Below are 23,858 nucleotides of genomic sequence, written 5' to 3'. Positions count from 1 at the left end.
GGAGCAGCGGCCGGCGGGGGAGCGGGGGCGACAGAACCAGAGCAGTTCTGGGGCGGAGGCGGGACAGGGCTGGAACAGCCCTGGGAGCCGAGGCGCGGCGGGGGGCACCGGGACCGGAACAGCCGCAGCCCGAGGGCCTCGGCCCGGCACGGGAGGGGGGATTTCTGGAGGGAACAGCCGAGGGGTGGGAGTGGGAGGGGGGCAGGCCGGGCTTGAAACAACCGAGTCGTTGAAGGCCTCTCCCAGGGGCTGGGGACCCGGAAGAGCTGCGCAGAGCTGGGTGGTGGTGCAGGAGCAGTTGCGGGGCAGGAGGTTGATGGCCGGATCATCTGACCGGGCGCCCTCACCTCGACTAACTTCTGTAGAGTGCCAACTGTATACCCCATAATGGGGTGCACCCTCTTTAAATCCAGACCAGAAAAGATAGGTGCCGCCTGTGCCCTAGGCCAGGACACGGTGCTCCAGACCCAAACCAGCAAACCCTGGCCTCCGATTGATTGTCTTGCGCTCTGTAAAGTCTGGGATGGGGTGGCCCTCAGGCTCAGAGAATTGTGGGCCCTGGAGGCCGTAAACACAGTGCCGGCGTGTGTGCCTGCTGGGCCTCTGGGAGGAAGAGCAGCCTTGGCGATTTCAGGGATATGCCACAGACCTGACCCTGAGGGGAATACAGGCACAATATTTTTTGAACGGTATGGTAAGATAAGCACACAGATCATTAGAGTGAAAAAAAAAAAAAAAAAGCGTTGCCGTCGAGTCGATACAGTGACCCTATAGGACAGAGTAGAACTGCTCCAGAGGGTTTCCAAGGAGCGGCTGCTGAATTCGAACTGCTGACCTTTTGGTTAGCAGCCGAGCTCTTAACCACTGTGCTGCTAGGCTATGAAAAGTGGGCTGGACTGGCATTTTGTGGCTGAGCTTTTGAGTCCAGGAACTCCCTGTGAGATCTCAGTCACATCTCTTCATTTCTTGGAGGATGAGAATTCTCACCATGAAATGGGGGAGGAGGGACTCTTCATTGAGCCAGGCACAGCTTTTGCTTCACAGTCTGGTAGGGGAGAGAGGAATGATAGAACAAGCAATTATAGAAATTATAAAGCCCAAGCCAAACCATTACTGTGGAGTTGATTCAGACTCATAGCGACCCCATGTGTGCAGAGTAGAACTGTGTTCCATAGAGTTTTCAAGGCTGTGACCTTTCAGAAGCAGGTTGCCAGGCCTGTCTTCTCAGGCACTTCTGGATGGGTTTGAACCGCAAACTTTTTGGTTTGTTGTTGAGTGCAAACTGTTTGTGCCACTTAGTGATCATAGAAATTACAGAATTAAAGAAAAGGTAAATAGTAAAAGATAACTTAGCTGGTGCTCAGTGCTATAAAGAAAATAAGCAGGTGAGTGGGGCAGGACGTGGAAGGCCAGGGTCAGTGATTGTTCCCTCTGGGGAGGACAGCAAGATGGGATGAGGCCTACTTTCTCTTTACACTCCCTGGACTTTTTCATTATTTGAATATTTTCTACAAAACACTTGAGTACTGAGTAATGAAGAAATTAAAAAGAAAAATTAGTTCCCAGGACAGTAGGATGCGTTCTAGGCTTGAGGAAGCGGGATGGGGGCTGTGGGAGTCTGGAGATGACCGGGAGGGGAAGGGGAGCGGAATGACCCAGGCAGAGGGAACTGCGGTTGCAAAGGCCTAGGGAAAGAGATTAGGATTCACAGAAGTTTGGTGTGGGTGAGCAGTGAGAGATGAGACCTTGCTTCCATACATTTGATGAGGCTTCTGAATTTTATCGTGAGATCGCCATGGAGCTAAGGAAGGGTTTTCAGCAGGGGAGCAACATAATCTGATGTATGTTTATGAAATTCACCCTGGTTGCTCTGGGAACAGACTGGAGGGAGCTGGGAAGGCAGTAGGGAGGTGAGTGAGGAGACTGTTGCAGTCGTCCAGCTGAGAACTGAGGTGGCTTGGGCCAAGGGGACAGTTGTGGGGATGGAGAGAAGGTGGATTTGAGAGAGATTTGGGAGGCAGAATAGGCCAGACTTACTGAAGGACTAGAAATGAGGGGGTTTGGGGATGTCGAGGGAAGAATCAAGGGGGATCCCAGGGGCTGTGGCTGGGTGGACAGTGGTGCCCTGTTTGTGTTGACCAGGAGCCCTGAATGAGGAACAAACTTAATTGTGGGAAATGACACGATTAGTTGAGTTCAGTTCTATACAGACTGTATTTTTTTTAAGTTAAACTTTTAGTTTTGAAATAACTGTAGATTCACATGCAGGTATAAGAAATAATACAAAAAGAGTCCATGTATTCTTCCCCCCTCCACCTGTGGTAAATCTATAGTACTTACCTTGCAAAACCACCATAGTGCAGTATCCTAGCCAGGATACTGGCATTGATACAGCCAATATAAAGAACAGTTCCATCACTACAAGGTGTCGACCTTTCATAGCTATACCCACCTCTTTACCTCCTTTGCTGTCCTGACCCCTGGCAACCAATAATCTGTCCTCCACTTCTAAAGTTTTGTCACTTTAAGAATGCTGTATAAATAGAATCATACACTATATAACCTTTTTATTTTTATTCTGGTAAAATTTGTATAGCAAAACATTTCCATCTTAACCATTTTTCAGTATATAATTCAAAGACATTAATTACAGCCACCATGTTGTGCAATCATTACAACTGTCCATTTCCAGTGTTTTTCATCTCCCAGAAACTCAGTACCCCTTAATAACCCACCATCTCACCCTTCCCCTGGTAACCACTAATAAACATTAGCCTGTATGCATTTGTTTGTTCTAGATATTTCATATAATTGGGATCATACAATATTTATCCTTTTATGTCTATTTCACTGAGCATAACATTTTCAAGGTTTATACATTTTAGCATATATCAGAACTTCATTTCTCTTTACGGCTGGATACTATTCCACTGTATGGATATACTACATTTTGTTTATTCATTCATCTGTTGATGGACACTTCGGTTGTTTCCACCTTTAGACTGTTGTGAATAATGCTTCAATGAACACTGGTGTACAAGTATTTGTTTGATTCCCTACTTTCATTTATTTTAGTCATATACCTAGGAGTGGAATTGCTAGGTCATATAGTAATTCTATGTTTAATCTTTTGAGGAACCTCCAAGCTGTTTTGCATAGCAGCTGCACTACTTTGCATTTCTACCAACAATGGATGATGGTTCCAATTTCTCTACACCCTTTCCAACACTTATTTTCCATTTTTCTGATACTAGCCATCCAATAGGTATGAAGTGGTGTCTCATTGTAGTTTGATTTGCATTTCCTTAATGGCTAGTGATAAGGAGCCCTGGTGGCACAGTAAGTAGGTAAGCACTCAGCCGCTAACCAAAAGGTCAGCTGTTGGAAACCACCGGCGTCTCCACAGGAGAAAAATATGGCAGTCTGCTTCCGTAAAGATTACAGCCTAGGAAACCCTATGGGGGTAGTTCTACTCTGTCCTATAGGGTCGCTATGAGTCGGAATCAACACAACAGCAACAGGTTTGGTTGGATTTAATGACCAGTGAAAGAGTTCTGCTGGCACAGTGGTTAAGCACTCAGCTGCTAACTGAAAGTGGGCAGTTTGAACCCACCAGCCCACTCTGAAGGAGAAACGTATGGCTTCCATAAATATTACAGCCTTGGAAACCCCATGAGACACTTCTCTGTCTTATAGGGTCACTATGAGTGGGAATTGAATCATGGTTTTTGTTTTTGTTTTTGTTTTTTTAATGACTGATGGCGTTGAGAGAATAATACAGTGTATATAACCTTTTGAGATTGACTCTTTTCACTCAGCATATTCCCTGGAGATTAATCCAAGTTGTGTATATCAAGAGGTTTTTTTTTTCTTTTTCTTTTTCTTTTTATTGCTGAGTCGTATTCTGTGATGTGGACATACCACAGTTTGTTTAACCATTCACCTGTTAAAGGACATCTGGGTTTTTTCCAGCATTTGGCTATTACCAATAAAGCTGCTAAGAATATCTGTGTACAAATTTTTGTGCAGATGTAGGTTTTCATTTCCCTGGGATAAATGCCCAGAATTTCAGTTACTGGGTCTTATGGTAATTTTGTGTTTAGTTTTATAAGGAACTGCTAAACTGTATTTCAGAGTGGCTGTACCATTTTACATTCCCACCAGCAATATATGAGTGATCCAGTTGCTCCACATCCTTGCCAGGATTTGGTGTTATCACTGTTTTTTATTTTAGCTATTCTGATAGGTGTATAGTGACACCTCATTATGGTTTTAATTTGCGTTTCCCTAATGGCTAATGATGTTAAACATCTTTTCATGTGCTTGTTTGCCATTTGTATATTCTCTTTGGTGAAATGTCTATGTCTTTTGCTCATTTTTAAATTGGATTTTTTTTTTATCATTGAGTTTTGAGAGTTTTTTATATATTCTAGATACTAGTCCTTTGTCAGATAAGTGCTTTGCAACTATTTTCTCCCAGTCTGTAGCTTGTCTTTTCACCCTCTAAACAGGTAGGTGCATTTTGAGGTCCCGGAGGCCTTCCTTAGTGGAGATGGCACCAAGCAGTTTGATGTTTGGAGTGGAAGGATGGGGATTGGAAATAGAGATTTACAGTTGTCTGTCAGTTTTCTACTGCTGTGTAATGCATCATCTCAAAACATAGTGGCTTAAAACAACAATCATTTACTAGGTCATGAGTCAGTATGTCTGCAACTTGGGCTGGGCTCAACTTGGCAGTTCTTCTGCTGGTCTCATCTGACTTACTCATGTAGATACATCAGCTGATGGGCCAGCTGGGGCCTGATTGGTCCCAGATGACCTCATTCACCTATTGTGTAGTTATCTGGAGCAATAGGGGCAACTGGGCTATGTGTCTGTAGCATTAGCAGGCTAGCCCAGCCTCCTTCACGTGGTAGCTGGCTTCCAAAAGCAGCCAACCCCAATGCGCAGGCATTGTCGTGTTTGCTAATGTATGTTGATCAAAGCAAGTCCCATGGCCAGGCTCAGTTTCAAGGAGTGTAGAGATAGACTATACTTCTTGAGAAGAAGAGTGGCAAAATCACATTGCAAAGGGGCGAATGCACTGGGAAGGGAGGAACTTGTGGCCTTTTTTTGTTGTCCATTGCAATGTCACTGATTCCAGCAGCCTTTTTAAGTCTGAGGAAAGTTACTACTCCCCTGAAAAATGCTCACATACAATTTTGTGTAAAATGGTAGAAGATATATGGAGACTCCTTCAGGGGAGCATAAACCCCAGGTTAGGGACTCTGGATATTGAAGGGAACTAGACTGGGAGTGAGGGAGCCTGCCCAGGGAGAAAAATAAGAGGGAAAAGAGAGAGAGTCCAGACAGAGGAGCCCCTAGAAATAGAAATATTTAGGATGTGGACAAGAGAGTGAAGGAGGCTAATAAGGAATGACCAGAAAGATGGAGAAGACCCAGGGAGGGTGGCACTCTGGAGACAGAGACGGGACCGTTCCATGAAGGAGTGTCAGATGCTGCCTGAAGGTCTTTGGTGATGTGGAGAAAGTGGCTTTGGTGGAATGATGTGGGACCTAAGTCCCACTGGAGTGGGTAGAGGAGGATTGGGAGGGGAGCAGAGGAGATGGAGGGTATAGATGACCTTCATGGGATGCTTGATGTTGAAGGGAAGAGAGATGGGAACATTGGTTTGAGGGAGGGCATTCTGGAGAGACCTGAGCACGTGTAGCTATTGATGGGAAGGAGAGGTCGCAGGCATAGTGTGGGGAGAGGGCCGGGTTTGTGGAGAGTGGTTTCTGGTGGCAGGAGGCTAAGGAGCCTTCCAGTTAGGAAGCTGGAGGAGGCATGTAGGTAAGAGCTGGTGAGGTGGGAGACAGAGTATCGGCTGTGGGAGAGGGAGAGGGAGGCATACTCCGGGTTATTTGGGAGGGAGGCAACTTAGATGTGAGAAGGCCTGTGATATTGTTGGACAGTGTATTGCTGTGACCCTTGACAGTGACAAATGCTAGGAAAACATGGAAGAAGTCAACTTCTCAAGAGTCCATCAACAACAAATTCAGATTATGCTATTTATTGAGGAACAGAAAAGACAAGAAGAAAACCTTGGAAAACAAGGAAAGCAAGGATGCCTGGTATAAACAGACTTGTGGGATTTGTGGGTATGGATGAAAGAGACTTGGTAACATGATTTCGGGAGGGGCTGTATCTCTTACAGTTAGATACAGCCATGAGTAAGAGAGAAGCCCAAAGTAGCAGTGGCTTAAGCAGACCAGAAGTTAATTCTGTCATGAAAGTCCAGAGGAAGGTAGTCCAGGGCTCTGAGGATGATTCTGTTCTACAGAGTTCTCAGAGGCCCAGGATCTTTCCAGCTTTGTACTCTGCAATCTCTATGAGGTTGTCCTGGTCCTCATGGTCCAGGATGGTGGCTCAAATTCCTGCCATCATATTCTAGTTCCAGGAAGCAGGTTGGAGGTTAGGACAAAGAAGAAAGTCGCATACCATGCAGCTTTTAAGACAGCTTCCCAGAAGCTGCCATATAATACCTCTACCAACATGCCATTGGCCAGAACTTAGTCACCCTAGCTGCAATAAAGTGTCATCTTTATTCTGGGACCATGTTTCCAGCCAAAAATCTTGGGTTCTATTATAATGGAAATAGGAGAGACTGTATATTGGGCACAGCCAGCCATCTTTCCCATGGGAGCCTTGTGGTGGGACTGGCTTGTAAGGGTGAAGTCTGAGCAGGTTACTGGCCTGCCTTCCAACGAGACTGCATTTCTTTTTTCAGGGATGGACAATCAGACCGTCCTGGCTGTCCAGTCATTGTTGGATGGCCAGGGAGCAGTTCCTGATCCCACAGGCCAGAATGTCAATGCACCTCCTGCCATCCAGCCGTTAGGTGAGTGTTATGGATTGAATTGTGTCCCTCCCAAAATATGTGTTATAAATCTTAATCCCTATAGCTGTGTTCATAATCCCATTTGGGAATGGGTTTTCTTTGTTATGTTAATGAGGCAATATTAGTGTAGGGTATGTTTTAAGTCAGTCTCTTCTGAGATATAAAAAGAGCAGAGTGAGCAAGCAACCAAAAAAAAAGCAAGTTGAGGGAAGTAGATGCCATGCCATGCCGCATGAGCTCTCCAAGGAACCAAGAAACAGAAGCTGAAAAGAGACAAGGACCTTCCCTTAGAGCCGGCGTCCTGAATTCAAACTTCTAGCCTCCTAAATTGTGAGAATATAAATTTCTGTTTGTTAAAGCCACCCACTTGTGGTATTTCTGTTATAGCAGCACTGGATAACTAAGACAGTGAGAATCTGCTACTCCACTGGTCTCATCCCTTCGTGAGCAAAGGAGAATGAAGACAACTAAAGACACAAGGGAAAGATTAGTCCAAAGGACGAGTGGACCACAGCTACCACGGCCTCCTCCAGTCTAAGTCCAGTACAGCTAGATGGTGCCTGGCTACCACTGACTGCTCTGACAGGGATCACAATAGAGGGTCCCAGACAGAGCTGGAGAAAAATGTATAACAAAATTCTAACTTACAAAAAAAGACCAGACTTACTGGACTGACAGAGACTGGAGAAAGCCTGAGAGTAAGGCCCCCGGACACCCCTTTAGCTCAGTAATGAAGTCACTCCTGAGGTTAACCTTTCAGCTAAAGATTGGATAGGCCCATAAAACAAAACGAGACTAAAGGGGCACACCAGCCCAAGGCAAGGACTAGAAGGCAGGAGGCGACAGGAAAGCTGATAATAGGGAAACCAAGGTCGAGAAGGGAGAGTGTTGACATGTCATGGGGTTGTTAACTGATATCATAGAACGATATGTGTACTAACTGTTTAATAAGAAACTAGTTCTGTAAACCTTCATCTAAAGTACCAAAAAAAAAAAAAAAAAAGACGGTGAGTACCTGTTCAGGTTCAGCAGCGGGAGGGACGAGTTTCCCCATGAGGAATAAATGGGGCTCATGGCAGGGGCGTAGGAGTGAACTGCCCACTCTGGTACTTAGGATGGCCTCTGATCTCTGACCCTTTTCCTCTTCCTCCCAGTCTGGATCTTGAGGCTCATGCCATCCTTTCTCTGCTTAGCTCTGAGGACATTCTCTCTGGATCATTTAGTGAATGTAGGAAGATGGGATCATGACACGGACAATGACTAGGAGCCCCCAGTGCCTGGCAATGCTTGTACCTTTGATCTGGAAGTCATTTCTCAGCTTCTCCTTTGTGGAAGGAACGGGCTGGGCACGAATCTCTCCAGTTTACAGACTGGATGCCTGAGACGCGGAGAGGGCCGGGGACTTCTTTTGGAGCCCCATGTGAGTCCATGTGGGCATTTATTCATTCCACAAACATTTTTGAGGGCTTCCTGGGAGCCATGCTGGGGACAGAGAGATATATACCTGGCTTTGAATCCTTGTTCCCATAGTTCCTGGACCTTGGGTAAGTGAGTTAACTTCTCTGTGCCTGAGATTCCACATCTATAAAATGAGGATAATAGTATCTGCCTTCTAGGGTTCTCGTGAGAGTATTTAGGATTTGGTTTCAGCTCTTGTAGTTGAGAAACACAGAATAGTGGTTTATACAAGACTGAAGTTTAATTCTCTGTCACGTGAAAGTCGTGATGTGCATCTAGAGTAGGTGTGGTGAGAGCCAGACCCTTTCTTTCTTGTGCCTCTGCTGCCTTCAACATGCAGTGCAGGATGGTTGCTCCAGCTCCCACTTTTGATTTCCTCATTCTAGCCAACAACGTGAAGGGGAGGAAGAAAGAAGTGGAAGTCATGCCCCTTCCTTTTAAGGGGAAGTTGCATATACAGTATACTTCTCTCGTCCCATTGGTTAGAACTCAGAAGGCTGGGAAATGTAATCTTTAGCTAGACAGCTATGTTTCCCACTAAAATTTGTAGTACTATATAGGAAGAAGGACCCCTGATGGCGCCGTTGTTAAGCACTCGACTGCTAACCAGAGAGGTGAGCGGTTCGAACCCACCAGTTGCTCCATGGGAGAAAGATGTGGCAGTCTGCTTCCGTAAAGATTTATAGCCTTGGAAACCCTATGGGGGCAGTGTTACTCTGTCTTATAGGGTTGCTATGAGTCAGAATACACTCAGTGGCAGTGGATGGGTATATAAGAAGGGAAGGAGTCTTGGTGGTGCAATGGTTAAGTGTTTGGCTGCTAACTGAAAGTTGGTGGTTCAAGCCTACCCAGTAGCTCCGTGGGAAAAAGTCCTGGTGATCTGCCCCCATAAAGATTACAGCGTAGAAAACCCTAAGGGGCAGTTCTCCTCTGTCACATGGGGTCACTATGAGTTGAAAATTGACTTGACGGCACCTAGCAACAACATATAAGAAGGGGAGAGTAGATATTGAGGAACAGCATGTCAAGTGCTTGACATAGTGCATGGCCCACAGTAGGCCCTCAACAATGTGTGGTATTAACTGTAGCTAATCATTCATTCAGCAAACATCCACTGAGGACTCCCTGTGTACCCAAGAGATATTGTAGTTACGCAAAGAAATAATATATATTTCCTTCCCTTAGGGGACTCACAGTCTGGTGGTGATGAGAAAACTGTGATATTGGAGGCGGGCCCAGAGCAAGGAACTGTGACCACTGGCTTTGAGGAGACTTCCTGGAGGAGGTGACCTCTGAGCCCTGCCACGCAAAATGAATTGTATTAAGAGAGGCACCTTGGCAGGGGGAACAGTGAGTGCAAAGACACAAAGGAGTGTGATCACATGGCCCATCTAAGAGCTGATGAATAATTCCCGGCAGGATAAAGATTTTGAATTTCTCAACTTTGAAGTGAACCCACTTTACTATCTCCTGATTTCTAATCATTTGAAACATAGGTGCACCTGGCTGGATATTCTTGCAGGTACCTGTGTTGTTTTGAAAGCTCCTAGGAAGCACAAAGTTGACACTTGACACATGCATGTTGAGTCACTGGATGTCATTCAGATTTGTCTTTCTCGTGGCCTAGCCTCATGGCTCCTCTCATTTCTCACTTCGATGCCCCCTAACTTCTTCTTGCTTTTTGTTTTCATTATTCCCTCTCCCTCTGCGGCCCCTTCCCGCTACCCTGTGGTGTGACCCCTAGATGATGAAGATGTCTTTCTCTGCGGGAAGTGTAAGAAGCAGTTCAACTCGCTGCCGGCATTTATGACCCATAAGCGGGAACAGTGTCAGGGGAATGCCCCGCCCTTGGCCACGGTCTCGCTGGCCACCAACAGCATCTACACCCCTTCAGCAGCACCCACAGCCGTTCAGCAGGCCCCGCCTCCTGCCAGTCGCCAGGTATTCATTTATTTGTTTGTTCATTCATTCAGCAAGTCTTTTTTGGGCAACTACTATGTGCCAGGTGCGGTACTAGGCACTGGAGGTACAGCAGTGGACAGGACAGACCAAGTCACTGCCTGTGTGGAGTTGGGTGAGATACATAGTACAAAACAAATGTATAAATATGTGCTTTTTTCAGGATGTTAAGTGCAGAGGGATAGGGGATGTCCACACAAGGGTGGTAGGTTTTGCCATTTTGTATATGGTACCTGGGGAAGGGTTCTGTGAAGAGGTGGAGTAGAGACCTATGGAGGCGAGGGAATGAGTTATGTGGCTAGTTTGGGGAAGAATGTTCCAGTGGAGGGATCAGCAAGTGCAAAGGCCCTGGGGTAGGAGTGTGCTGGTTTTTAAGAAACAGCAAGGAGGTGAGAATGGCTGGAGCTGAGTGATTGAGGAGGAGAGTGGGAGGCGCTGAGGTCAGAGGGGGACAGAAGGATCCTGGCAGATTGCGTGGGCCTTTGGGCCATGCTGAGGACTTTTACTCTGAGTGAGATGGGAGCCATTGGAGGGTTTTGAGCAAACAAGGGTCACGGTCTGGTTTATACTTTAACCGGGTCACTTTAGCTGCTGCTTGGAGAATAGATTTATCTAGGGGTTGTAGTACAAATCCAGGCAGTGAATGATGGTGGCTTGACCAGGGAGTGGCAACAGAGGTGGTGAGAAGGGGTGAGATTTTATAAATATTTTGAAGGCAGAGCCAACGGTGTTTGTGGGTGGATTGGGTGTGGGCGTGAGATCAAGAGGAGTCAGGGGTGACTCCAGAGTTGGAGTTGCCATTAACTGAAATGGAGAAAACTATGAGGAGAAGATTTTGGGGGGACAGCAGGAGTTCAGCTGGACATGCTGGGTTTGACATACCCACTGGCTCTCTCCATGGAGGTGGCAAAGAGACAGACACACAAGTCTGGAGGTCATAGGGGAGGGCCAGGCTGGAGGTATCTGGAGAAGCTTCTGAAGTTCTTAGTCAGGAAAACAATTCTGGAGCAAAGACACCAAGTGGGATTGAGGGGCTTTTAGAGGGGTTAAAGAATCTCCCTCATAAAGGAGGTTGACATATCCTAGGATGCTTGGTGAAGGGGTCGTATTTTCCTCTTGCTTCCTTTTCTGTCCTTACGCTTTAATACACTATCTTCACCCATTGTGTAGACATAATTCCTTCCGTCAGAATAAAAGCATTCACCCCAGGACCTATAGAGCATGTTGACTGAAACTTTTCAAGTTGCCACAAATATCTTCTAGCTAAAAACCAGGAGTTCTTTTCTTATTTTGGATTTTTTGCCCTTGGTGCACAATCCAGGAGCACGATTCCTGGGTCAAACAATAGGATTTTCTCTCTCTCTTCCAGCATGGCCTGCTTTCCAGAGGGCAGACCAGTTTGCACTGCCTGTTTGCCTACACTCATTGGCATTAGCTTTTCCCCCCCTCTATTTTTTTTAATTTAACTTTAAATGAAGGTTTTGAGAACAAACTAGCTTCTCATTAAACAGTTAGTACATGTATCGTTTTATGACACTGGTTAACATAACCCCATGACATGTCAGTACTCTCCCATCTCAACCTTGGGTTCCCTATTACCAGCTTTCCTGTCGCCTCCTGCCTTTTAGTCCTTGCACCTGGACTCGGGTGCCCCTTTAATCTTGTTTTGTCCTATGAGTCTGTCTAATCTTCGGCTAAAAGGTGAACCTCCAGAGTAACTTCATTACTGGGCTAAAAGAGTGTCCAGGGGCTGTGTTCTTGGGGTTTCTCCAGTCTCTGTCAGGCCAGTAAGTCTGGTCTTTTTTTTGAGTTAGATTTGTTGTACATTTTTCTCCAGCTCTGTCTGGGACCCTCTGTCATGATCCCTGTCAGAGCAGTCAGTGGTGGTAGCCATGCACCATCTAGTTGTGCTGGACTCAGTCTGGTGGAGGCCGTAGTAGTTGTGGCCTATTAGTCCTTTGGACTAATCTTTCCCTTGTGTCTTTAGTTTTCTTCATTTTCCCTTGCTTCTGAAGGGGTGAGACCAGTGGAGTATCTAGACGGCCGCTCACAGGCTTTTAAGACCCCAGACACTACTCACCAAAATAGAATGTAGAACATTTTCTTTATAAACTATGTTATGTCAGTTGAGCTAGATGTTCCCTGAGACCATGGTCCCCACAGCTCTCAGCCCAGTAATTTGGTCCCTGAGGGAGTTTGGATTTGTCCATGGAGCTTCCATGACCTTACCCTGAACAAGTAGTACTGGCTTCCCCAGTATTGTGTACTGTCTTACCCTTCACCAAAGTTACCACTTATCTATTGTCTATTTAGTGTTTTTCCACACCCATCCCTCCCCTCACTTGTAACCATCAAAGATTGTTTCTTTTTGTGTGTAAACCTTTTCATCAGTTTTTATAGTAGTGGTCTCATACAGTATTTGTCCTTTTGTGATTGACTTATTTCGCTCAGCATACTGCCCTCCAGATTCAGCCATGATGTGAGATGCTTTGCAGATTCATCATTGTTCTTTATCATTTCATAGTATTCCATTGTGTGTATGTACTATAGTTTGTTTATCCATTTATCTGTTCATAGGCATCTAGGTTGTTTCCATCTTTTTGCTATTGTGAACAATGCTGCATTGAAAATGGGTGTACATATGTCTATTCATGTGACGGCTCTTATTTCTCTAGGCTATGTCTTTGTTTATGTCTTTGTTTCTAAGGTGTGCCTCTTGTAGACAGCATATTGATGGACCCTGTTTTTTTTTATCCATTCTGTCACTCTCTGTCTCTTTATGGGTGCATTTAGGCCATTTACATTCAGTGTAATTATTAATAGGTGTGAGTTTATTGTTGTCATTTTGTAGTGCTTTTCTTTGTGCTGCTGATGATTTCTTTGTTCCTCTTACTCTCCTGTGCCAAATTCCTTTTGTTTGTGGATTTTTTTTCATTCTTTTGTTTTTGTAGATTTTGTTTTTAGTGAGACTTTATGTTTTTCTTCTTTATTTTGATGAGTAGGTTTATTAGCTTTCTTTGTGGTTACCTTGAAATTTACCCTTATCTTCTGTCTTAGTCATCTAGTGCTGCTATAACAGAAATGCCACAAGTGGATGGCTTTAACAAAGAGAAATTTATTTTCTCACAGTCCAGTAGGTTACAAGTCCAAATTCAGGGTGTCAGCTCCAGGAGAAGGCTTTCTCTCTCTGTCAGCTCTGGAGGAAAGTCCTTGTCATCAGTCTTCCCTTGGTCTGGGAGCGCAGGAACCTCAGGTCCAAAGGATGCACTCTGCTTCCGGCACTGCTGTCTTGGTGGTATGAGGTCCCCAACTCTCTGCTTGCTTCCCTTTCCTTCTATTTCTTGTAAGATAAAGGATGGTACAGGCCACACCCTGGTGAAACTCCCTTTACATTGGATCAGGGATGTGACCTTAGTAAGGGTGTTATACAGTCCCACCCTAATCCTCTTTAACATAAAATTACAATCACAGAATGGAGGACAACCACTCAGTACTGGGAATCATGGCCCAGCCAAATTGATACACACATTTTTGGGGGGACATAATTCAATCCATGACGTCTTCCTAAGTTTGAACCAGTCTATTACTACTTGGTATCACCTTGCCTTCCTCTCCATTAGAAAGTTCTGTACCTACACTGTTTATCCCATCTTTTATTGTTCTGATGTTGTTGTCATTTACAGATTAACCTCTCTGGTTCCCTCTTGTAAATCTTTTGGTTTTGAATAGTTCTTGAGAGTTGATTTCCTTGGTATCTGACTGGTGCTATTTCGTGTCCTAGATTCAGGCTGTCGTCTTATGTTGTTTGTTCTCAAACTGAAGGGCTCCCTTTAATAATTCTTGTAAGTTTAGTTTGGTTTTTACATATTCCCTTAATTTCTGTTATCTGGAAATGACCTAATTTAACCATCATATTTGAATGAGAGTTTTGTAGGATATATTATTCTTGGCTGGCAATTTTTTTCTTTCAAGGTTTTGTGTATGTCATCCCATTGCCTTCTTGCCTGCATGGTTTCTGCTGAGTAATAAGAGCTTAGGCTTATTGTTTCCCCTCTGTATGTGACCTTTTGTTTTTCTCGAGCTGCTCTCAGGATTCTTTGTTTGTCTTTGGTTTTAGCGAGTGTGATTATGATATGCCTTGGGGATTTTCTTTTGGGATCTATCCTATATGGGGTTCATTGAGCTTCTTGGATGGTCAGCTTTTCATCTTTCTTGATATTAGGAAAGTTTTCTGTCAGTAATTCTTCAGCGATCCTGTCCGTGTTTTCCTTTTTCTTCCCCTGTTCTGGAACTCTGATCACTCGCAGATTTTTGCTTTTGATTGTATCCCACATAATTCTCAGGGTTTCTTCATTTTTCTTTGTTCTTTTTTCTGATTTTTCCTCAAAGTTGTATCCAAGTGTTTGTCTTCAGTTTCGCTGATCCTGTCTTCCATAGTTTCAAACCTGTTCCTCAGCTCTTCTATGACACTGTCCATTTCTGAAATCTTATTATCTTTTGGATTTCTAATTATTACTTTTGTATGATTTCTAGTTGTGAATTTATTTTGTCATTTTGTTCCTGTATTATTTTCTTGAATTCTTACATTTTTTTGTCTGTATTTTCCATGAATTTGTCTGCCTTTTCCATGAATTTGTCTATTTTTTCCGCATTTTTGTCTGCTTTCTGCTTCAACTCTTAGATAGCTGTGAATATTAGAGATTTGAATTCCCTATCAGATAGTTCTAGTGTCTTTTCTTCTACTGGAAAGTCATTGATGTTTTATTTTGGATGCCTACTGGAACTATCCTGTCCTGTTTTTTTTACATGTTTTGATATTGTCTGCTGTCTTCGGGAACATTCAGTAGTTATTTTCTTCATTTATTGATGGTAGATCTGTTTGTTTCATCCTGCTTTTTTGTTTTATTTGGTTATATCTGAGCAGGCGGGCTGTGCGTTCTTTGTTGTTTGCTCACCTGTGGACACAATATTTTTCAGCTTTTTGTCCAATTGGTAGAGCCAGTCACTCAGCTATGGTGCAGCAGGGCAGGTCTAGCTGAAGGGCGGGGGGCTGGGATGGGTTGTTTGTGGCATGTACTGGGGCCAATAAGATGAGCTGGTGGGCAGTGCAGGGCAGATTCCAGGAGGTCATGCCTGTGCTGCCTGGTAGTGCAGTGTTCAGCATGTGGTGCAGATAGGCAGGAGTGAGGGGGAGGTGGAGGTTGTGATGTGTGGATCTAGGTACAGTATGGAAAAAAAGAGAGAGAGGAGAGAGAAACAAGAGCCAAAAAAAAGTGCTGAGGGAGCTTGCTGTTGGAGTGGAGAGAATAAGAAACTGAGAAGTGGAGAAAAACAAAAAGGAAAAAAAAAAATCCTAAAAAAAATGCCCCCTGGGATCCCACCTGCATGGCTGCACAGAGCGGGGAAGTGGCTCCCAAGCTGTGCAGTACAGCTTGGCTAGAAGGGGTGGAGATGATACGCAGTGTCAGGTATTCAGCATACAGGAAAAGAAGGTAAGTAGAAAGAGATGAGAAACTGAGAAATGAAGAAAATTAAAAAGGAAAAAAGAGAAAACAAACAAACAAACAAAAAGAAAAAAGCCCCCAGGGATCCCTTCAGCGTGGCTGCATGGACTGGTGAAGTGATCAGAGAAGCAGTTTGCCAACCAAGCAGTGCTTCACAGCCTGTCAAGAAGAAGCAAAGATAGTACATGAAGTCAGGTGTTCGAGAGAAGGAGGGGGAGTAAGTGAGTGGCAAGGAAGAAACCAAAAGAGGCTGAAGAAAGCAATACCAGAAACAAAGAAATGGCTGTGAAGAAGCCGGCCTGTGTGTGTGGGGTGAATCCTTGAGGCACGGAACTGGTGCCTTCTGTGCCATGGTTGTGGCCCACTGGGAAGCAGCGAATTATCCCTCTGGGAAGCCGGGAATCAGCCCGCTGAGAAGCAGTGAGTTAGCCTTCTGGGAAGCTGGGAATCAACCTATGGGGAAGCCGTGGATCGTCCAGCCGGGAAGTGGCGAAGGTAGAGCAGGGGGAGGCAGGGTGGAGGGTGGGAAAGTGTGTCTTGCTGATTTCTGGGTGCTCTGTCTTCTGCTGGGAGCTCTGTGAATCTGCTTTCCCACACTCCCTGTCTGCCAATCTCTGATAGGAGTCCAAGATGGTGGATCTGTGCTGCATTAGCTGATAGGGGACCTCTACTCGTAACTCTCCTCGCTCTCTGTTCTCTGTCAGTTTCTTATTCCATTTGGTGCTTGGTTGAGTTCTTTATCTCTTTATTTGATGCTCAGGGTTCCAGGATTGATGTTTGTCTCTGTTTTACTTAGTTTTTTGGGTCTTTGCTGTGGAGGGATGGCGTGGTGCTTCTGTCTATAGCGCCATGTTGGCCAACATTAGCTATTTTTAAAATATATAGGCTTGGTATAGTCTCTGTCTTTAATTTTAAAAAGTAATTCAGGTTCATTGTAAATAAATAAATAAAATAGAACACTGCTGTAGTACATAAAATAAAAAATATCTTTCCCCTATTGTGGTTCCCTGGAAATACCATTACACTAACATACGAGTATACACAAACATGTAGTATTTTTTCCTTTTAACATAAGGAGAATTGTATTACATATACTATTCCCCCAGCTTGCTTTGTTCATTTAATGAGATATTGTGACCTTGTTTCTCTGAAAGTTCATATCTCTGCGTCATTCTGGGTTCAAATCTTAACAAAGTATATACAGTAAATATTAAGTCTCTTCTTGCTTTAGAGGAAGCTAGAGTAATATTTAGGTTATTTCTAATTCTTTGTAATCATAAATACTGGCATTTAACTCTGTGTGTTAATAGGCATGGGAACACCCTCCCCCCATTTATAACAAGGTAGGTGTCCCCTCACAGGCCACCTGCTAAGTTAATTTTTGTTCTTAGGCGAGGCCACATCTTCCCATTCATTGATTATCTTTTGCAAATTCCATTTCCTCATCTGTAAACAGAAAAAAAACATTGCTGATAAGGGGATATGGTGAGGATTAATTGAGACTGTTGGGAAAGAACTGCAAATATAAGGTTTAATATAAAGCAGTAGTGTGATTTTTCTCATTCCTTGATTATGAGTTTTGTTAGCAGAAAATAGTTCCACTCCCCCACCTTTTTTTTTTTCAATAAAAGGAGAGAGGGAAATTCCTCCAGTTCTGGGCATGAGAATAACTTTAGGATACAAACAGTTGGTTATAAACAAACATGAACCCCCTCCTGCTTTAAGTTGCTTGGATAAACACAATGTGACTTCTCAGTTTTAATCTCAGCTTAATGCATGTGACATTATAAAAATGTAAATGAGCCAGAATCTACACTCTTTGTTGGCCCTAACACAGGGCATTTCCCAACCTGCCTAGGCTGACTGGGACATCCTGTTTCTGAATGGGGGTTCTGCATTTTCAGGCTTAGTTGCTACTGACCCCAGAGTTCCCACAGAGACAGGTGACCCAGGAAGATGCCAAGGGCCTATCAATAGAGAAAAACAAGCAAAACACCCTTTACATCTATTGAGAAGAACAGGCAGTGCACATTGGCACTTTCTTATTACATCTACCTTTCATCCTCACATACTCCAAGAGCAATGTTATTATTTTTATTATTACTTTGTACATTTACAGGTGATGCACACTCCTTTCCCCTTTCAAAAAGTTGGAATGTTACAAATAAAGTTTCCTTTGGCACTATTCCTCTCTCCTGCCTCCAGATGACTGTTGATGGGTAGCTCTAGAGAAGCAAAACCAGTGAAGTGTTCGTGTGTATATATATATATATATAGAGAGAGAGAGAGAGAGTGAGCAAGAGAGTGATTTATCTCAAGGAAATGGCTCACTCGGTTGTAGATGCTGGCAATTCCCAAGTCTGTGGGTCAGGTGTCAGACTGGAGGATTCTCCTGACTCAGGTAGTTGCAGGGGCTGATGAACCCAAAATCGGTAGGCAATATGACAGGCCACTGGCTCAGGTCACAAGAACCAGAGGTCAAATGATGATGAGCCAGATGCAGAATCCAGAGCAAGCAAGCAAACTTTGCTAGAATGTCTATATATATGTAATTTATATATATTTATGATATGTATGTAATTTATATAATATATATTATTTATAACATAATATATATATTTATACGTGTAAATATATATATTTTTTTATGTATGTTATATATATATAGATTTAGATCTTAAAAAAATATTGATAGATGCCGTTGAATCGATGGCATGTATGACCCTATGTACGATAGAATGAAACACTTTCTGGTCCTGAGCCATCCTCACAATCATTGCTATGTTTGAGCCCATTGTTGCAGCCACTGTGTCAATCCATCTTGTTGAGGGTCTTCTTCTTTTTCACTGACCCTCTACCAAGCATGACGTCCTTTTCCAGGGACTTGTCCCTCGTCATAACATGTCCAAAGTACATGAGACGAAGTCTCACCATCCTTGCTTCTAAGGAGCATTCTGGCTGTACTTCTTCCAAGACAGATTTATTTGTTCTTCTGGCAATCCATGGTATATTCAATATTATTCACCAACGCCATAATTCAAAGGCATCAATTCTTCTTCGGTTTTCCTTATTCATTGTCCAGCTTTTGCATGTGTGTGAGGTGATTGAAAATACCATGGCTTGGGTCAGGCACACCTTAGTCCTCAAAGTGACATCTTTGCTTTTTAATACTTTAAGGAGGTTTTTTGCAGTAGATTTGTAATATGTTGTTTGATTTCTTGACTGCTGTTTCCTTGGGCGTTGATTGTGGATTCAAGTAAAATGAAATCCTTGACAACTTCAATCTTTTCTCCGTTTATCATGATGTTGCTTATTGGTCCAGTTGTGAGAATTTTTGTTTTCTTTGTCTTGAGGTGTAATCCATACTGAAGGCTGTAGTCTTTGATCTTCATCAGTAAGTGCTTCAAGTCCTCTGCTTTCAGCAAGCAAGATTGTGTCATCTGCATATTGCAGATTGTTAATGAGTCTTCTTCTAATCCTGATGCCACATTCTTCTTCATATAGTCCAGCTTCTCTCCTTATTTGCCCAGCATACAGATTGAATAAGTACGATGAAAAGACACAACCCTGACACATACCTTTCCTGATTTTAAAGCACACAGTATCCCTTTGTTCTGTTTGAATGAATCCCTTTTTGTATATGTACAGATTCTTTTTTTTTTATTATTGTACTTTAGATGAAGGTTTATGGGACAAAGTTTCTCATTAAACAGTTAGTACACATATTGTTTTATGACAATGGTTAACAACCCCACAACATGTCAGCACTGTCCCTTCTCAACCTTGGGTTCCCTATTACCTGCTTTCCTGTCCCCTCCTGCCTTCCAGTCCTTGTCCCTGGACTGTTGTGCCCCATTTGTCTCATTTTGTTCTATGGGGCTGTCTAATCTTTGGCTGGATGGTGAACCTCGGGAGTGACTTCATTACTGAGCTAAAAGTGTCTCCGGGGGCCATAGTCTCAGGGTTTCTTCAGTCTCGGTCAGGCCAGTAAGTCTGATCTTTTTTTGTGAGTTAGAATTTTGTTCTACATTTTTCTCCAGTTCTATCCAGGACCCTCTGTTGTGAAGCAGTCGGTGGTAGCCGGGCACCATCTAGTTGTACTGGACTCAGTCTCGTGGAGGCTGTAGTAGTTGTGGTCCATTAGTCCTTTGGACTAATCTTTCGCTTGTGTCTTGTTTTCTTCATTCTCCCTTGCTGCCGAAGGGATGAGACCAGTGGAGTATCTTAGATGGCTGCTCATAGACTTTAAGACCCCAGATGCTACTCACCAAGGTAGAATGTAGAACATTTTATGAAGTGTGTTATGCCAATTGAGCTAAATGTTCCCTGAGACCATGGTCCCCAGAGCCCTCCGCCCAGCAATTCAGTCCCTCAGGGAGTTTGGATGTGTCAATGGAGCTTCTATAACCTTTCCTTTATGTACAGGTTCTTCATGAGCACAAATAAGTGTTCTGGAATTCCCATTCTTCACAATGTTATCCATAATTTGTTATGATCCACGTAGTTGAATGCCTTTGCGTAGTCAATAAAACACAGGTAAACATCTTTCTCGTATTCTCTGCTTTCAGCCAAGATCCGTCTGACGTCAGCAATGATATCCCTCATTCCACGTCCTCTCCTGAATCCAGCTTGAATTTCTGGCAATTCCGTGTTGATGTACTGCTGCAATATGTTGTTTGATTTCTTGACTGCTGTTTCTGTGGGCATTGATTGTGGATTCAAGTAAAATGAAATCCTTGCAGTTGCTTTTGAATGATCTTCAGGAAGATTTTACTTGGGTGTGATATTAATGATATTGTTCGATAATTTCCACATTCTGTTGGATCACCTTTCTTTTGGAATGGGTACAAATATGGATCTCTTCCAGTCGGTTGGCCAGGTAGCTGTCTTCCAAATTTCTTGGCACAGATGACTGAGCGCTTCCAGTGTTGCATCTGTTTGTTGAAATATCTCAGTTGGTATTCTGTCAATTCCTGGAACCTGTCTTCAGTGCAGCTTGGACTTTTTCCTTCAATACCATTGGTTCTTGATCATATGCTACCTCCTGAAATGACTGAACATCAACCAATTCATTTTGGTATAGTGAATCTGTGTTCCTTCCATCTTCTTTTTGTGCTTCCTGTGTCTTTCAGTATTTTGCCTGTTGCATCCTTCAGTACTGAAACTCGAGGCTTGATTTTTTTCTTCAGTTCTTTCAGCTTGAGACATGCCAAGCGTGTTCTTCCCTTTTGGTTCTCCAACTCCAGGTCTTTGCACGTTTCATGATAATAATTTACTTTGTCTTCTGGAGCCACCCTTTGAAATCTTCTGTTCAGCTCTTTTACTTCATTATTTCTTCCATTTGCTTTAGCTACTCAATGTTTAAGAGCAGGTTTCAGAGTCTCTCTGACATCCATTTTGGTCTTTTCTTTCTTTCCTGTCTTTTTCATGACCTTTTGCTTTCTTCATGTATGATGTTCTTGATGTCATCCTACAACTCCTCTGGTCTTTGGTCATTAGTTAAAAAATAAGAATATATAATCTACATATTATCATGTGATTTGCTTTTTCATACAGTACCTTTTACCTGCTGTATGGTATTCCATCCATGACTGTATTGCCATTTTTAAGTTCATTCCTGTGTTGATGGACATTGAAGTTATTTCTGGATTTTCACTGTCATAATCAAGACTGTGTGCAGTACTCTCATTCATGGACTTGCTGTGGACATGTGTGAGTGTTTCTCTGGGTTAGATATCAGGAAGTACGATTGCTGGGTCGCAGGCTATGTGTCTTACGAGGAGGTGAGACTTTTTCTCCTCATTTGGTAGATGAAGAAATAGAGGCTCAGAGAAGTGTTATGACTTGCCCAGGGTCACGCAGCAGGGAGCAGCAGAAGTGGAACTAGAACTTGGGTCTGTGGGACTCTGGAACCCAGATAGTTTACATCATTCCCTCAGATTCTTTGCAGGGCTGCAGACATGTCCTCTCTCTATTGCTGTCCAGATCTCCACGTACATCACAGTGCCCCCATCCCCACTGATCCAGACCCTGGTGCAGGGGAACATCTTGGTGAGTGATGACGTGCTCATGTCTGCCATGTCGGCCTTCACATCCCTGGACCAGCCCATGCCCCAGGGCCCCCCACCCGTGCAGGTAAGGAGAAGGCAGACTTTTCACAGGGTCTTTATTCCAGGCCTACACATTGACTCCTGTGGATTTAGAATCTTGTAAACAGACGGGGGCTTGGGGGAGGTGGGGCCAAGATGGCAGAGTAGTCAGATGGTTCCAGTGGACCCTTTTACAACAAAGACCCAAAAAAACAAGTGATTTGATTATATATGGCAACCTGGGTGCCCTGAACATCTAAGGCAGTGTTGAGTAACCGGACTGAGTGGCAGGGGAGGGAGAGACGGTTTGGAAGCAGTGAGGAGTTGCCAGACCTGACCTGGCGAGAGCCTGAGCCCTTCAAGCCTGAGTAGCTCATGGGTGAGCAGTGAGGCGGGCAAGCGGTGGTGTTCGGGAGGCGCATTTTCCACACCGGGAGAGACCCAGCGCCAGAGAGTCTACACGGCCACCCAGAACCAGTGAGATGCCGCCCTCATTGGTGAAAGATAAGTACTTGCGTACGGCTTACCGCGTGGATCAAAAACACCCACCTTAGGGAAAATCCTCTCTCCCATTTACCTCCCCACTTCCTGCTCTGCACTGGGTCCTGGACCGGCTTCAGCAGTTGTCGAGCCCCCTGGACCAGAAGTAGGATCCATCACACGCCCTGAGCCATTCTCCTGGCCTTGGAGAATGAACAAATTAACAAACGGGAAAAATAAACTGCCAGCTCCCCTAAGCCAAGAACCCAGGGCAGGCACAGCTCCTTTGCCTAGGCACAGGCATAAGGGATCCACGGACTGTGAGTGCCTTTCCCCCTGCATAGACTTGTGTGGGCCCATCTCAGTAGCATAGGCCCTCATTACCGCAGTACAACAGGGTATATACCGGAACTCTAACTTCAGCTGTTTTAGCTGTGAAGTGGCAGGTTCTTGACACTTGACACTGCCCATTAAGCAGGGTCTTCACCTATCCACATCAGGGGCCTGAGGACTGGTGGCTCCACCCACGCCACCTAGCCCCCCGGGATAGGGCCCCATGAATAAGAGGTGCCCCGCAGTCCTTACAGCCAACAGCATTAGGTGCTCATAGTCCAGCTGCAAAACCTACCCAACTATGCACTCTAGGGAACAGGGACACGCCTTCCTCCTAGACACTTGGGGGTGGCCGTCAGCCCCCTACCTTGCTCAGAGTGTGTCCCCCTGCTGCAGCCAGATGCCTGTGCCTACACCAATCACCCATGCCTGTCCAGGACTGTAAGTGAGAGCCTGCACCACACACTTGGTGGCCATCTACCTGGGCACCTGAGCTGAATCCATACAGGAGGAGTGGGTGGACTCCTGAGCTCACACACCTAGTAACAGATCTAACCAGCTGGTGACAGGACATTAGAGCTTCAAAGGTGTCAATAATCAAAGTAGCTCATATGAGCAGCCTGTTTGGGCATATCAAAACAAAACAAGAAGCTAGGACACAGTAAGCAAACATAAAATAAATAAATATAATAACTTATTGTTGGCTCAGAGATAACAGTCAATATCAAATCACATAAAGAGGCAATCCATGATGGCTTCAGCAAGCTCCCAAAATAAAGACTGTAGAAATTTTCCAGAGGAGGAAAATTTCTTGGAACTACCGGAGACAGAATACAAAAGATTAATATACAGAACTCTTCAAGAAATTAGGAAGGAAATTAATCAAAATGCAGAACACGCAATAAAGGAAATTAAAAAGATTAGAGAAGAGCATAATGACAAATTTAACAGGCTGCAAGAATCCATAGAGAGACAGCAATCTGAAATCCAGAAGATTAAGAATAAAATTTCAGAATTAGACAACTCAGTAGAAAGTCATAGGAGCAGAATTGAGGCAATGGAAGTCAGAATTAGTGAGACTGAAGATAAAGCACTTGACACCAACTTATTTGAGGAAAAATCAGATAAAAGGATTAAAGAAAATGAAGAAACCCT

The 23,858-nt window shown here is 44.1% G+C and overlaps 1 protein-coding gene across 1 annotated transcript in view; it reads left to right on the top strand.

Annotated features, from left to right (window-relative positions):
* The window catches only part of ZNF341 (zinc finger protein 341), a 68,276-nt gene that overhangs the window by 144 nt on the left and 44,274 nt on the right, over positions 1-23,858 (top strand). The window contains exons 2-4 of the mRNA XM_004370431.2: positions 6,770-6,880; positions 10,083-10,279; positions 21,787-21,936. Coding sequence (XP_004370488.1) covers positions 6,770-6,880; positions 10,083-10,279; positions 21,787-21,936 — 458 coding nt within the window. The remainder of the gene's footprint in view (positions 1-6,769; positions 6,881-10,082; positions 10,280-21,786; positions 21,937-23,858) is intronic.

This window comes from Trichechus manatus, unplaced genomic scaffold, assembly GCF_000243295.1.
Source record: "Trichechus manatus latirostris isolate Lorelei unplaced genomic scaffold, TriManLat1.0 scaffold00008, whole genome shotgun sequence".
Classification (NCBI taxonomy): domain Eukaryota; kingdom Metazoa; phylum Chordata; class Mammalia; order Sirenia; family Trichechidae; genus Trichechus; species Trichechus manatus.
This window is presented reverse-complemented; position numbering and strand designations above follow the sequence as displayed.